The sequence below is a fragment of the Microtus oregoni genome, unplaced genomic scaffold (genome assembly GCF_018167655.1).
Source record: "Microtus oregoni isolate MIOR12 unplaced genomic scaffold, Mior012 000006F_ref0000085, whole genome shotgun sequence".
NCBI classification, from domain to species: domain Eukaryota; kingdom Metazoa; phylum Chordata; class Mammalia; order Rodentia; family Cricetidae; genus Microtus; species Microtus oregoni.
In genome coordinates this window covers 16,645,352-16,661,880 of record NW_024543065.1, presented here as the reverse complement: position 1 = coordinate 16,661,880, position 16,529 = coordinate 16,645,352, and the positions used below count along the sequence as shown (strand labels likewise).

Sequence of the window (16,529 nt, the reverse complement as noted above, 5' to 3'; positions counted from 1 at the left end):
CACCTCCTAGAAAGACAATTACGTCTGAGGACAATGTCCTGGTAGATGTGCTTTGTTCCACCGCAGGGAAGATAAGCAACTTGCCGCTGCCTGTGTTTTTCCCTATGTACAGCTGTAAAAATGAAGAAAATAGGCTTTTGCCCATCTCTATGGACTCTTTCTGGTACTCAGGCCTTTTCTTCCTTCCTTCCTTCCTTCCTTCCTTCTTCCCTCCCTCCTTCCCTCCCTCCCTCCTCCTTCGCTCCCTCCCTCCCTCCCTTCCTTAGTAAAATTGTATCTTCTTCCCAAGATCACCAGAAAAACTATTACTACACAGTAGAGATGATGTAGGTTGGGACATTTCATTCTATGCCCATTAATCACGGAGCCATGTCAGGGGCTGCTCACCCCTCCACTACTTTCTTATAATCCCCAGGCCTTTTATACTGCTCATCCTCTTAGTTTCATGCCCCACCCCGCAGCTTCCACACAGGAGACAGAGCATGTGATGTTTTCCTTTAGGGGACTGGCTTTTATCAGCTAACATGGTCTCCAATTCTAGTTTCCTACAAATGCTTCATTTCGGTCTTCTCTATGACTGAGTAAAACTATATTGTGTACCTGCACTATCTACCTCGACTGATTCCAAACGTGGCTATTGTGAATAGAGATGTGCAGGGATCTCCATGATAATCTGACATACATTTATTTATTTTATCACATATATTGTGTGGCTAGGTCAACTTAGGTGAACTTTTTTTTGAGAAACCTCCATACTAATTTCCATCTAGATCAGTCTACATTATAAATTACCACTAACAATTTATAATGACTGGCATTCCTTTTCTTGATGATAGCCATTTTAGTGAGGTAATGTTGTTTCAATGGGCATTTTCCTTATGGATATATAGGTGGTGAGCCTTTCTTCATGTACCCGTTTTTAATGGGTGCTTCACCATCTGAAGCGTCTGCTCAGTTCCCTGCCCAGTTGCTGACTGGAGTCTTTTTGTTCTTTTACTATTTTGTAGTTTATCTAGTTCGGCATATATTCTAGATAGATATTCGCCCTTCTCGGGTGAGTCATGACAACTCTTTTCCCCAATTTGTACCCTGCCTTTCTTTTCTTATACTTTACAAGTATGTAGTACAATTGTCTCTGCTTGCTTTCATTCCCTGAGTTCCTGGGATCTTATTCAGGAGTCACTGCCTATTTCAAGTCAAGTGTTTTCCCTGTTTTCCTCTAGCCGTTTTGGATTTTTAGGTTTTACATTAAGGTCTTTGATCTTTTTTGAAGTCAAACACAAACTAAAAGCTAGGACTGCTACTACAAATTTAAAGAACAAAAACCTTGCAAAAATGAACTCACTTCATTTCACAAACGGAGCCAAGAGCAACATGAATATATTGTGTTCCAAACCTCGACACTGACTGACAATGCCTGGACACACAAAGCACATGCTGCCAATGTAGACAGGACGCAATCACGCTGCCTTGTCCCCTTTAAAAATGAATATAACATAAAGTTGGGGCCGCGCTCCTCATCTATGTGCTCTGCACCCTCAGGCTGCGCATGTCTCTCAGCAGCACTGGTCGGTAGTTTTGCTCCAGAGTCTCCATGTATTCAAAGTAGTTGCTCACTCGAAACCCACGGAGTGCTTCTTCCTGCCAGGAAAATAGGAAGGGAAGTTCATTTGCTTAGAGAAAGATACACAGTTCCAAGTGAATAATGTTTAAGTAGCTGGAGTATCATTTGTTTTCTGCTGTAGATGCTGGGGCAGTTTACATAGCTCGTAAGTGTATAATTGCTTTTCATTTGGGGAGCCGTGTCTGTACCTGTCAGGAATGAATCATGGCCTCATGGGGGCAAGGTTATTTTAAAAAACAAAACTGCTTGACCACTAACAGCAGCAGCAGCAATAGCAGCAGCTCTTCCTAACAAATTGCATCCCATTTCAATAGTTAACTACGTAACTAGTAATGGCTCTCAACTCCCTCTGTGATGCTGTGATGTACACAAAATCTGTGCTGCAGCCACTGCTCATAAAACCCTCCATCAGCCTGTGGTTCACAATGATGGCACTGTGCATGTGAGCAGACACTTTTGCTCTAATGGTTAGTGTCCCAAACGAGGCACTCAAGAATAAGCAGCATGAACATCTATTTATTATTTTAAGTCTCTGGGGACAGGGTTTGACTATGCCTTTCAGCACTCTCAAATATTATCTAACGGAGTATCTATCTGAAAGATTTAAAAAAAATCTTCGAAATAGCTATTCTCAATTCAACACACCCATGTTAGCTTTTGAGGCTATAAAAATTTTAGACAATTCATGCCCTCACAAGTTATAATTTAAAGATGAAAAATAAATAACATAAACACAATAGCAGCCCCAAAAAATGAAAGGCAATGCATATTATATGGCATCTAGTTTGTTAGCAGTGATATGAGAGACGCATCAATGTAAGGTAGCTAAAAATACAATTTTTCACATAATGGATGATTTTAAAAGCTTCATATGTACTCATATTATATATATATATATATAAAATCTCATATATATTCACTTATGAGTAATAGTTCACAGCATGCATGTAGTTATGTATAACTTTATTATTAGTGTGCCACATGGCGCTCAAAATCTACACCATTTGAAAAAAAGATATAGACAATCTAAAACATTATTATTCCTCACCAGGGCTGACAGATGCTGAAGAAACTAAATGGTGTTTACTGAGGAATCCACTACTAACCCATCCAACACAAGCGTGTGAATTTCACTTTTCATTGTAAGGTGAAGGACTGTCTCATCCATTCTCTCACTGTTCACTCGTACATTCTACTAGCATGTGTAAGCTCTTGGTTGTGCACACAAGACACCTGAGTGACTGAAGTAAGAACTGTATCCTAGACGGTTAACACCCAAGGCAAACCGTGTCCTCCCATTGATAAACAGGAAACTTGTCTTAGGGTTATTATCACTGCATTGAAATACCACAACCAAAGCAACTTGGGGAAGAAAGGGTTTATTTGGATTATAGTTCAGCATTGCTGTTCATCAATGAAGGAAGTCAGGGCAGGAACTCAAACAGGGCAGGAACCCCGAGGCAGGAGCTGATGCAGAGGCCATGGAGGGGTGCTGCCTACTGACTTGCTTGCTCACAGGGCTTGTTCGGCCTTTCTTATAGAACCCAGAACCACAAGCCCAGGGATGGCACCACCCACAGTAGGGCTGGGTCCTTCCTCATTGGTCACTAATTAAGAAAATGCCTTGCATCTGGATCTTACAGAGGCATTTTCTCAATTGAAGCTTCTCCACTCATGACTTCCACTCATAATTTGTGCCAAGTTGAGACAAATTATTCAGCATACAACTGAACCAAACAGAAGAGGTTCCAGTGGGCTTAATCACACACACTTGTAATCCTTGTCCTTAACAGACTGTCAGAAGAGGATAGTAGATTCAGTGTCACCTGGGCAACATAGTGAAGCCCCGACTCAACAAAGAAAACAAAACAAATAGATGTTTACTTGATTAATGGCAGAATATTGGGTCTATGTAAATTTCTGTCTATCAAAAGTACTTGCTCACCAGGGGGAAAAGGATCAAAGTAAGACCAACCTTACTGGACCAGAATTCATCTTAAATAGCTATTGTTGTAATGACAGAACTCTTACAAACTTACACATTTTCTTTAAAGTATATGTGAGTGGCTTGGCTTTGATCATTTCTACTCTAAAAGTAACCTTAAGTTGGAAGGCAATTATAGCAATAGCTTCCCTAACAGAGAAATTGCAATGCTGTGAGAACTGTTATATGATGCATTCATGATTTTCAAATAAAAGCTTATTATTCATTCAATGCAACTTAACAAAGAGAAATAGCAGTGCTTGAACAATGGCTCTAATAATACTTTCCTGGCAAAAAATAATGAAAAATTACTTAACATCTTTTAATTATTCTACTTTCATTTAAACATAAAGCTACATAGGGAAGCCACAGTTAATTACTTGGCTTAAATGTATTTCTATTTTAAATTTTGTTTTTTTTTTTTCAAAAACTGGTTCCTCTTTTAGATATAAATTTTTAGGTTAAAAGAATACATTTTAACTATGCTGGAGAGATATCATAATATTAGCATAAAAGGTTACTGAAACGACACATTATAAGGGAAAAATTTAAATATACTTTTTAAATGCAATTGTGTAAATTGTATTGTTCATTGTTTTAAAAAAATTGCAGGCAATTTTATTTCTGAATAAAAATGCAAAGCACTCAAGTTTCACTTTTAATCTTTAAAGTAGAATATTTTTCATCTCTTCCTAGAGATTCTCTAGCCCTCTTCTCAGGGCATAATCTTACTTGCGATTATGTCCATTTCGATTATTAGGCTATCATTCGAGTTGTGACTGACCATTTCCGCAAAGCATGGTTTCACTACAGTTTCTTTTGCAGACCTAAGTATATTGGAACCACCCTGTTCTAAGAATCGGGAAGCATGTTATAAAGTGTTTTTTTTTTTTTTTTAAAAAAAAAAACAAAACAATTTTTTTTTAAAAAAAGTTTTAATGTTTTTGTAACAACAGTGAAACAGTTGCTCAAGTAAACACTTTAATAGGTTGTACTGCAATAATTTAAATCTGGTTTACAAAGTTCACTGAGAGAATGCTTTTTTATCAGTTTGCTTTCAATGACTGCTTCATCAACTCTGCATTTTAGACGTTGAACTACCAAACAGCATTAGAAACTAACATTCCTAACCACAGCGCTGTGTGTGCTATCACATGATATAATATAAACACACCTTCTTTCTTTCCTTCAGACATAAAAGTTCAATTCCATCTTCTATTTTTTTTAAGAACATTTGATCATGATCCAGTAAATGTAGAATACTGTTTGAAATACAACTATACTAGTTAACCAGGAACAATTTGAGTTAATAGGATTTAGGTTCAGCCAAGAAAGATTCAAAACCTCTCCACATTAATTCTCAGATTACAAACTTACGTAAGCTTACTGACTATAAATCTTGATTTTTCATGTGCCAATGGGGACCACAGGGATGCCGAATATCAGATATTTAGATTATTATTTATAACAGTAGCAAAATTGCATTTATGAAGCATCAACAAAAATAATTTTAAGGATGGGGGTCACCACAACATAAGGAATTATATTAAAGGTCACAGCATTAGGAAGGTTGAGAACTACTGCTCTATGGGGATTCTTGCCTCTGCGCTTTGCCCCTCTAAGCTTTTATGAAGGGTTTCCCCCAGAGCTCTTCATAAGGTTTTTCTTCTAAGGCATTCATGGCTCTTCCCATCCTTTGGCATGGTCCAAACATTGTCTCTGACTCCCTCATTGTGCCACAGTGTCCTTCACTAAGAAGAATTATGTCGGAAATACTATCTATACTGTTTCTCTCAGCAGAATTTAAGAACCATGTGGGACACAGACATTCTATCATGCCACTACACCAGTGCTTGGGATACAGCTGTTACAGAGAAAGTACTGGAATAAGTCAAAGAGTGAATAGCCAATACCTCTAAAGTCCTTTGCCCAGGGTCTCGCATTCAGTAAGGGCTTAGAGCATTAATGGTGGTCATAACAATGTCAACCGACAGTCTTTTTTTTTTTTTTTTTTTTTTTTAGTACTTTGGGGATTTTTTTTTTAACTTTCTTTTTGTTTTATTGAGAAAAAAAAAAACAATTTCCGCCTCCTCCCAGCCTCCCACTCCTCCCCCCCACACTCCTCTCCCCGTCTCCCCACTCCTCTCCCTCTCCCCCCACTCCTCTCCCCCTCCCTCTCAAGTCTGAAGAGCAGTCAGGGTTCCTTGCCCTGTGGAAAGTCCAAAGTCCTCCCCCCCATCCTGGTCTAGGAAGGTGAACATCCAAACTGGCTAGAAAGAAGGAGGGAGAAGACGAGCAAGGAAGTCAGGACCAAGAGGGGTGCACCCACCCACGGAGACAGTGGGGCTGATCTATTGGGAGCTCACCAAGGCCAGCTGGACTGTGACTGAAAAAGCAGGGGATAAAACCGGACTCTCTGAATATGGTGGACAATGAGGGCTGCTGAGAAGCCAAGGACAATGGCACTGGGTTTTGATCCTACTTCATGTTCTGGCTGTTTGGGAGCCGACAGTCTTTAAAATGGTGAAGATATGCTCTCCTGAGTAAACATCAGACAACAGCAAAATGTGAGGGCAATACATCAAGGATTATTGACTTCAGCTTTTGCTCCTCAAGTCCTTGGCAAGAATATAAGAACCTCCCCATCACAGATACTCAGATATCACTGTCTTTTCTCCCGAATCCTCTGGGATATGCCTACGAGGGAAGGGAAGGTAACCTGCATTTCTAAAAGCTCTTTGTTATCAATTATAATGTTCAAAGATACCAGAGACTTATTTGTCAAAAATATTTTCTGCAACCAAAAATTCCATTAAGCATAATATTTTGATTTAGTGTTAAGAAGACACAAGGTACAGTATGATTTTTATCACTGAGTCTATTTGCTCCCAAACATTTGATTATTAATGTGTTTGCAAGGTTAAGGTAACTTTTTTTTAATATTTATTTATTTATTTAGTATGTGCACAGCATTCCTTCCATATGTGCCCGCAAGCCAGAAGGGGGTGCCAGGTCTCATTATAGATGGCTGTGAGCCACCATATGGTTGCTGGGAATTGAACTCAGGATCTCTGGAAGAGCAGTCAGTGCTCTTAACCACTGAGCCATCTCTCCAGCCCCTATGGTAACTTTTCAAAAATTAATTTATAGAGAAAAAATCTTGGGTGAGTTAAAGTGGAAGAATGGTGATGTACTAAAACTGTAAAATTTAGCCAAGATTACTTAAATGATTTGCATTAATGCCAGACTCCATAAAAAGCATTTAAGAGGAGTGTTTTGTTCAGTTTAAATAGTTATAATTAAAATATACAAGCACATGGGGCTAGAGAGATGGATCAGTGGGTAAAGATACTTGCCACATAAATCTGATGAGCCAAGTTCAACCTCTGGAACCCAGGTAAAAGCTGCGTGTAGTGGCAAGCCTGCAATCCAGTACCCCTACAGCTACATGGGAGAAAGAGGTAAGAGAATCTGCAGAAAACTCACGCCTGTGTTATGTATATTTCTTACGGGTCTGAGGAGAAGTTCAAATATATGATCCAAATAGCCAGGCAGCTGAGGTGAGTATTTCTGGAGAGAACTTGTTACTCAAGTCTTAGGAGAAGACATGTACTTCCTGCATATTTGAGCATGAAAGATACATGTGATGATAACGGAGATGACAGTTCTGGATGGGTAAATGAGAGAATGGCCCTGACTGCACGCAGCCGTAGAGTGTTTCTGACAAAGGTGGGACAGTCATATCCAGCGCAGGCCTTACTGTGATGCCATATGCTAAGATGATGCAAGTACTTGGTACAAAACAAACAGGAAAAAAAAATTTACAAGACAAAAAGTACATGAAAGGTTACCAAAGACGCCAAAAAATAATGTCTTCTTTAAAGCAGATTTTCCCTAAACATCTGTTTACTAACAGAGAAATAAGAACAAAAGGGGCTGGTGTGGAGCCAAAGAACCCCAATCATTAGTTTTCTTTCTGGAGCACTTGCTATGTGTCAGTCAATGTTCCAGAAGTATTTTTGAGGTATCTCACGTAACTGCTCAATACTTCCATACAATAGTTGTTGCCTCATCCCCAACTGCACAGATAAGGAAACTATGGTATGAAGAGATTAAACAATAAACCCAAGCTAACATGATTGTCACTCGTGAAACGGCAATGTAGAGGCCATCTGAAAGCACACCTGATGGTGAACAAGGCGGACTTTATTTATTCCCTGGGCTGAGCTGCTTTAATAGTAGTATTTCATCACTTTTTCTGTCTAATCTCCATTTTCTACCCTGTCATTACCTTCTGATAACAGCAGCTGCAACCACCAACAAAACATCCCTCTCAACAAGTTACTGATTGAGTTAAAATCAATCTGATTTTTCTCATAATTATAAATTATTTTCTATTATATGCAGGATTCAGTGCAGAATTTTTAATTAAGTATTCTGAGCTTTCATAGCCTGGTTTCCAATGGAAGGTAGTCTTCCCCTTGCCTTGGCATTTCAGTGAAGTTTGTCCCCAGGGTGCATGGACAAATGGATGCTAACAATCTTTCCAGTCTGTGAGCTCGTGAGAGGGGAAGAACGTGCAAGGCCAGTCCATGGTACACTGAGACTTCTCCACAGGACCCAGAAAAAAAGATTCCAACAAATCTATGTGTACAGAGATGCTTTTTAACACTCATTATATAGAAGTCCACTAATCAAAATGTTCTGACAGGAGAAAATGGTTTTAGATTTTCTAGTTAGCTATGAAATTTGAGAACTTAATTTTGTTGGCTGTTTTTCTTTCTGGACTTGTGGCACTCACAGACTTCCAGTGGCTATTTCAGATAAAAATGTTTGAAATTTCTAGCATCCTCAAAGAGAAAACTGATAATGAATGAATAAAATAAAGGGATAAAAAAGTAAATATAGACCACTAGGTCTCAGAACTGTGCCTGAGTGCTTCATCATAGCTTCAAAAGGAGTCTCACTAAAGTGTGAGGCTGACACACTTGACTGTCATAGTGGCATTTCATTTGTATTTTAATAAATAAGGCTTGCCTGAAGATCAGAAAAGTAAAACAGCCCCACTGGCCAGTCTTGCAGACGAGGCAACAATAACAGACACTTTTAATCCCAGTACCCATACTAGTTTTCATAGAAACCAGGCGGTAGTGGTGCACACCCTTAATCCCAGCACTAGAAAAGATTATAAAATGGGAGGAGATAGCGCTCAGTCTCAGTCTTATTCTGAGATTCCTGGAACCAGGATCACCATTTAGGACTGAGACAGAGTTAAGAGGCAGTGGCTGGCTGTTTTGCTTTTCTGGTCTTCAGGTTGAACCCCAATTTCTGAGTTTTGTTTTTCTGTTTTGTTTTGTTTTGTTTTTCAAGACAGGGTTTCTCTGTGTACCTTTGTGTGTCCTGGAATGCACTCCATAGAGCAGGTAGGCCTTGAACTCAAAGAGATCCACTTCGCTCTGCCTCCCAAGTACTAGGATTAAGGGCACACACCACCACACCTGCCTCTGAGTTTATATTCATCATGCTTAAAGACTATTAAAGACTATCTAGCCCACATTGAGTTGTTATCTACAAGGATATTGAAAAAAACAAATCAACAAGCCAGGCACAGAAGTGTAAGCCTTTAATCCTAGTGCTCAAGGCTAGCCTGGTCAGCCAGGACCAAGTAGTAACTCCCTGTCTTAAAAATAAATAAATATTCTGTCTGTGTGTATGCCTGATGGCCAGAAGAGGGCACAAGACCCCATTACAGATGGTTGTTGAGCCACCATGTGGTTGCTGGGAATTGAACTCAGAACCTTTGGAAGAGCAGGCAATGCTCATCTGTAATGGGGTCTGGAGCCCTCTTCTGGCCATCAGGCATACACACAGACAGAATATTGTATACATAATAAATAAATACTTAAAAATAAATAAATAAAATTAAAAGCTAAAATCAAAGTAAGAACAAAAATGTAGCGAGTACTTGGCTTCCATTAGTTCATATCCATATTTACTGACTCAGACAGTTTAGTGGTATAATGAGGATAGGAATATCAAGTATCCATCCAACCCCATACAACTCCCCATCCAACCCCAGTGCTCCAACAGTGAAGAAGGGCTGACTGGTAGTGATACTCTCCACTGTCTGATCTGAGCCACCTCTGCTTGTCTTTTCAGTTTAGTGATTCAGAATCACCAAGAACTCTCCAGTGGGCTGTTAGAAATTCAGGCAAGAAGTCTAGACTCTCAACAGTCTGATTTAAAATCTTGAGCCTAAGCTAAAATGAATATGGATGGGCTGATATTTTCTCTATAGAACATATTTCACACAGAGTTTCATTTGGAAAGCAAGGCTTTGTCATGACATGGTCTTACTTTCAACCAATACATGAAACTTAAGTTGAGAAAAGAAGCACATATTTTCAACATTTAAGAGAACAGTCATCTAGTTTTCTAAAGGTTCTTGGAATAGCTGGCAATAACTGGAGGGTTATTAGACACATCACAAGTTCTCAGTATTCTGAACACTAATTCACTTGTGCCTTAATAACTGAAACATTTATAACAGTCAAATGCTCATTCTATTTATTTTTACACATTGAATCATCACCCTTTTATTCCTTAAGTTACAATTCTGTGTGTGTACACCTATGCAGAGGTCAGACGACAATTGCCAGGAGTCAGTTCTCTCCTTCTGCCATCTGTGCTTCCTGGGATTGAATTCAGCTTTTCAGGTTGCACACTGAGCCATTACTTTGCCCTTTCATTATCTTTTATAGATAAAATATGGTTTATTTACAAAATAAAGATTTGAAGTTGTTTTAGTTCAACTTACTTCCCTTTAGAAGTAGTGCCAGCAGATATTCAAACCAAGGAATAAACGATGGAACTGTAATTATAAGGGATATTAAGATAGCTGTAGCTTCTTGTTTTATGGAGAAATACTATTAAGTTTTTTCTCCCTTTCAGCAAGTCTGAGTCACATGTTACTATATATGACTATATATAGTTAACTGTGGGAATTTTTGCACATATAGTCATATATTTTGCAAGTAAGATGCTTCTATAGATGTTAATGGAGGTCAAATAATATATATGCATATGCATACATTTAAGAAAACTACAGCAAAATCTATTCTGCAAGAATAAAATGCCCATCAAAAGAGAAAAGGCTTCTGAGAACTATACACTGAAAGTTCAACAACAAAAATGAAGTCACAGTACCAGCAAGAAAAGCACCTTTTCCGAGTCTCTCAGAAAAATGCAAATAACAGAATTTTAAAGTGAGGTTAGCGCAAGGACACATGCTGAAGTTAATTCCTTACCAACAAGGTCTTAGTTGGGATTTAACAGACTCAATTCAAATTCTAGTAATTTTAAATAGGAATTAGACGATAACCTTTGCACCATTTAAAACCCTTTAGGTTAGTTAAACTGAGAGCACTGTGCCCAGCACACAATAAGGTTAGGTTCACCTTTAAAATGGCCATCATTTTTACACCCTACTGCAACTGCCCAGGGAAAGATGACATTGCAGTAGTCACCAGCATTAAACAAAGGCACATAGAGACATTTTTCCATCGGAGATGACAGCGGGAAGCATTGCAAAAATGTAATGATGTTTGCGGCTCAGTATAAATAAAACTAGTTTGTTCACCTAAGAGATTTTCATACTTATTTTTTCAACAAATATTTATTGAGAAAGTGTTGAAAGTTCTTCACTAACCTAGACAGACCATTTATTTAAAGCCAAGAGTCATAGTTTAAAGCTAAGGGGCATGTTGGAAAAGGAAGAATAGAAACATCTCAGATAGTAATAAAACTTAAATCATAAACTAAACTCAAAGGAGTTTAAAGAATTACATGCTGGGGAAATTCCATATGCACAAACATTAAACCCTAAAATTCCAGTACCCAATCACCATAGCAGAGGAAATGTCCCTGACTGCATGTGAGCCCACGTTGTCTTCAGAATAATCCCTATTAAAACGGCCTATTCTCGGGATCACCTCACATAAATCATTATTTGGAGCTCTGTCTTATTGTTCCTTCTGTATATAGTCTTCTGTCAAACATTTTCTTTAATAATGATTCTAAGACTATAATTCCAGTGATGTTTATAGTTTAAGATGTTTTGAATTCAAAATGTTTTAATTAGAAATGATTGGCTGGCAGTGTTAAGTGATTAATGGCATTATCTTAAAAACATGACTCAATGGAAACTAATTCTGGCAAATACCCAATATTAAAAAAACTAATTTACAAAAACATTCACATTTTGATGAATGAATATGTTTTGTGACTGTGAGATGAATGGGGAGATGAATCGCTGAAAAATGTCAAACTCAATTATGATTTCAGCATTAAACCAACAGTTGGATTTCTTACAAGTCCAACAAGAACTACATATAGCAGTGTATTTACATATCATGCCTGCTAATCGCCTAAACTTCAAATACATTACACTGTAATGTAGAAAGTAAGCAAAGTTATTTTATTTAAGGTTACTATCAAATATTCTACTATTGCGAGTGCAGTGAAAGAATAATGCAAACATTTTTGTCTTTTATTTATTTATATATTTTATTGCTCTTTTTTATTGATTTTTATTATAAAAAATTTATGTAAATATTTTATAAAAATGGGAAATTTAGAAAAAACATCCTGGAACAATAAATTTATAATTATCTGGTGTGGGAGAATTGTCTGTATTCTGTCAATCACATTTTAAATAAATGCTGATTGGCCAAGCAGGAAGTATAGGTGGGTCAACCAGATAGGAAGTAGAGGTGGGGCAATGAGAACAGGAGAATGCTAGGAAGCAGGAAGCCCATTCCTCCCATTCCTGCCCAGACTAACAAGAAGCAAAATGTTATCTACCCGGCTGAGAAAGGTACCAAGCCATGAGGCTAACATAGATAAGAACAATGGGTTAATATAAGCTACAAGAGCTAATAAGTAGCCTGAGCTAACAGGCCAATCAGTTTTATAACTTATGGAGCTCTCTGTGTGATTTTCTTTGGGACTTGCTGGCTGTGGGGTACCGGGTGGGACAGAAACCCCAACAAGCCGGCCCTCAAATTACAGAATGGTGGGCCCCTCATGCTACAATTATCAACCTTTTGAAACAAAATAAACTGAGCATTTATTGATCAAATACGATACAGCAATAATCTGGCTAACTTAAAGCTTTGGATCCTTCTCTCCTCTAGCGGGACGGAATTTAGGCTTTAAGCAACTTAATTCCCTGCTCACTTTCCTCACTTCAAAAGTGAAAACAATGATATCTACCACTCAGAGCAGATTTGGTGATAAGGGGCTAGATAAGCATCTGATAATTGTGTTAGTGTGGGGGAGAATGACCTGCATTGGCTCTCATATTCAATGATTAGTCCCCAGTTGGTAGAACTGTTTGGGAAGGATTGGGGGTGTGGCCTTGTTGATAGACATTTGTCACTGTTCATTTCCAGTTAGCTTTCTCTGTTTCTTGCTTATGGATAAACATGAAAGCTCTCAGCTAGTGCCCCAGTACCATGCCTGTCTGCCTGCTGCCATGTTCCCTGCCATGATAGTCATGGCCTCTAACCCTTTGGGACTGTGAACTCCAAATTAAAATTGCTTTCTTTTATAAATTGTCTTGGTTAAGGTGTCTTATCCCAGCAATTGAAGAATGCCTAAGAAAATGATGAAGTGCTCCAAATTAGTGATTAACTTTTAACAACTATTCCCCTTAGACATGAGCATACTTACTTTGAGAAAGACTTGTAGATCTTGAGTCTGGGTATGTTGAAGAATGTCTCGCTGCAGATGCTTGAGAACAGCGATGCAGACATACACTTGATAATCAGGACCAAGAACAACACAAGTAGCAATATAATGGCATATTTCAATCCAATCTAAGTAATTCCAAAAACACTGAGTTATCCACTGCAGGCAAATCTTAAAGAAAAAAAAAGGGGGGGGGTTATTTAAGAGGAATAAAAAGCATCACTTACCAATTAAAAAGTAGTAACCAGTAACGCAAGACACCAATAAAAAGCCTTGCGTTTAATCAAAATAGAGACACATTCTACTAGTGGTCTTAAAAACCTGCTTGTTTGCTGCATGGGTAAAAAGATTTGTGGACTCCTGGTTCGGGAGCTGAGAACCTAATGATGTCTGAACTGCTCATGCTCATACTGCTACATGGCTTCTTCTGACATACTGTCCTCCTCTTTCCCAAACGCCAGTCACTCTCTGCTAACAAGTGCTAAGAGGCTACCTGAGTTCAGAGATGTTCGTTGTTTCCCCATGCCACCTGTAATCACAGGTGTATAATTATGCAGATGACGGGCTGTGAAATCTTATATGCAAATGGACTCTTGCTGAATCAGAGAACAATTTAAAACTAATAGAACCAAAGAGCATATGAACTGGGAGCTAACACAGAGAATAATTCAAAAATGAGACTTTTACAAAAAGGCTTCTTTTCAACTCTTTAATCGGTATATTATTGTTATGTATTAACTACCCCAATCTCTCCTCAAAAAAAAAAAAAAGTCAGCAAAGGCACCACCTCAGAACCTGACCTTACTTGGGGGTAAGGTCATCATGAAAGTAGTCAACTTCAAATGAATGTCAGAGTGAGTTCTGACCCAGTGTGCCATGTATTCTTTTGGAAGAGGAATGTGCACAAAAAGATAGACATGTCCCAAGGGAAGACACACAGAGAGAACAGCATGGTTGAGCATAAGGCAGGATCTGAGAGATTCCGGTTCAAGGCCCTGGGCTCCTCCAATGACTATGGTTAAGAGAGGAGAAGGAAGCAGAAATGGTGACTATCTCAACTTGACATAAGCATTAAGAATACAGATAGATGTGTTCTTTTTGTTCTATCACTTTGTCCATTAAAAACTTCAGTATTAAATCTAAAGGGTGCTTTTCTTCTTCTTATTTAGCATGCTGATATGCTTTCCTATGGCTAACATTTATTAATTTGTCTGCTAGGCCTTCCATAACAAAGAAGCAGACACTAAGCAGTGAAAACAAGTAATCTTATTCAAGGAAAGTCTAGGTCACAGTGGTACTGGGACTGGTTTCTTTGGAGCCTTCTTTCTCTTCCTGTTTTTTAAACAGACGATGCTCTTTTCCCAGTCACACATGTGACCACCCTGTGTAGATGTCTCATCCAAATCTCTTCTTACTAGGGTCCACTCTGATAACATATTTTAGGGTGGCTATTTCTCAGACACTGTATGTGTAACACAGGCATACTGTGAGGTAAAGAAGGTTCTAACATCATCATGTGGTTACTGAGGAAACACAAGTCATCCATACCAGACTGAATCACTGAATTTTTGCTTCCTATATATTATTAATTATGTCAACTTCTGACCTTTGAATTCCAGTCATTAAGATCACATTTTCAAAAATCTCATCCTCTGATCACAGTGCCTTTTTAAGTAATGCTAACCAGAAGGCAAATGAAATTTTAAGTTTTTAATTACATTATTAGGTATCTGTATGTTTAAATATCATTCAGGACCATAAAGAAGCAACATCACTCATTCAATGTGCAAACTTACTACAGTTTTCCTAAAACAATTGATATTTAACCACACTTAAGCTTATGCCAAATGGCATTAACATGCAGTACAATATTATTTTATATGAAGTAAATTATTTCTACTGGTATCTAAATTACATGAAAAATAAAGGAATCAAAAACATTCAAGTCAAAATAATTGATTGCATATATCTATGGAACTAAAACTAAGAATGATTTCTAAATGATCGACTATTTTATTCGAAGACACTATTTTAGCAACTCTTCTGGCCTTGCAGTATTTGTTTTCACTCCACACACACACACAGAGAGAGAAAAGAGAAAAAATAGCTGAAGAATCAAAGTGGTTTTAAAGCCAGGCATAGTAACATGAAGATAAAATCTTGGCATTTGGCAGGTTGAGGCAGGAGGATTGCTTTAGACCCTGTCTGAAGTGTTTCTGAGTGATTCAATACAGTGAAGGCATTCACTCCATCACTCCTGAATTTCTCTAACTGCTAGAGAGATGAAAGCTCCAAACACATCCTCAAGCACAAACATTGATTACAAATACTATATTTTTGTTACACCTCTGGAAGATCTGATTTCAGTGTATAATTTTACAGCTTCAGAAAGTACTGGGTCATAACACATGAAAGAGCTTTCTGGAGTCTTGGTTTCATAACAAAAGTAAAGGAACAGATGATGATGATGATAACTGCCAAATGGAGTGGCGTGCACTCTACACAGGAGGGTCAGTAAAGTTAGCCTGCTCCCTGTCACAGTGCTTTGTAATAATCAGTGCCATGCAGGATGGTGCCCCCAAGGAATAGAGATGCACCATTAAAGACACATGGTGTCTTATAAGAAATGAATGGGCAGAAAATACAGTAAGATAAATTTTCTAGCAAAGGATAAAGCTGTTGGAAAGTTAATTGGAATGTGATTTTACACTGCTTACTTAAAACAAGAATGTAAATTCCATTTCTGTTTCCTTTCCCGCTGCAGTTACTCTTAGAAGAAACTCCAATCAGCAAATGCGCTTTCCTAACCACATTTAGTTCGGTGTGCTCAAGTTGAGCCTATTATTTTCACTCTAGAGATCTGTATATTTCATTTAGCAACCTTCCCACAAGTCCTTCACTAACAAGCCAACCCTCTTGTGCTGAAAAATACACAGCTTCAAAAAGCACTGCTAATTAGATCAAAATGAGTAAGCTTTGAAACACAAAATCTATACCCTAATAATGACTTAATCATGTATACCTATTTAGTTACTTATACCTGTTTTTATATTTTATTATTAGCAATAAAGCGGTAAATAATCAGCAAGCAGTGATAGGCACTTAAGACAAGTGATTAGCTCACACCCAAGAGCTGCTGAGAGGCTTTCTACATTATTAAAAAGCATAATG

At 38.1% G+C, this 16,529-nt stretch overlaps 1 protein-coding gene across 1 annotated transcript in view; it reads right to left on the bottom strand.

The window, feature by feature from the left end:
- Positions 1-282: 282 nt before the first annotated feature.
- Positions 283-16,529, bottom strand: part of Tbc1d32 (TBC1 domain family member 32) — a 284,344-nt gene continuing 268,097 nt past the window's right edge. The window contains exons 34-35 of the mRNA XM_041653588.1: positions 13,341-13,529; positions 283-1,641 (exon numbers count right to left, since the gene is read on the bottom strand). Coding sequence (XP_041509522.1) covers positions 1,522-1,641; positions 13,341-13,529 — 309 coding nt within the window. The 3' untranslated portion in view covers positions 283-1,521. The remainder of the gene's footprint in view (positions 1,642-13,340; positions 13,530-16,529) is intronic.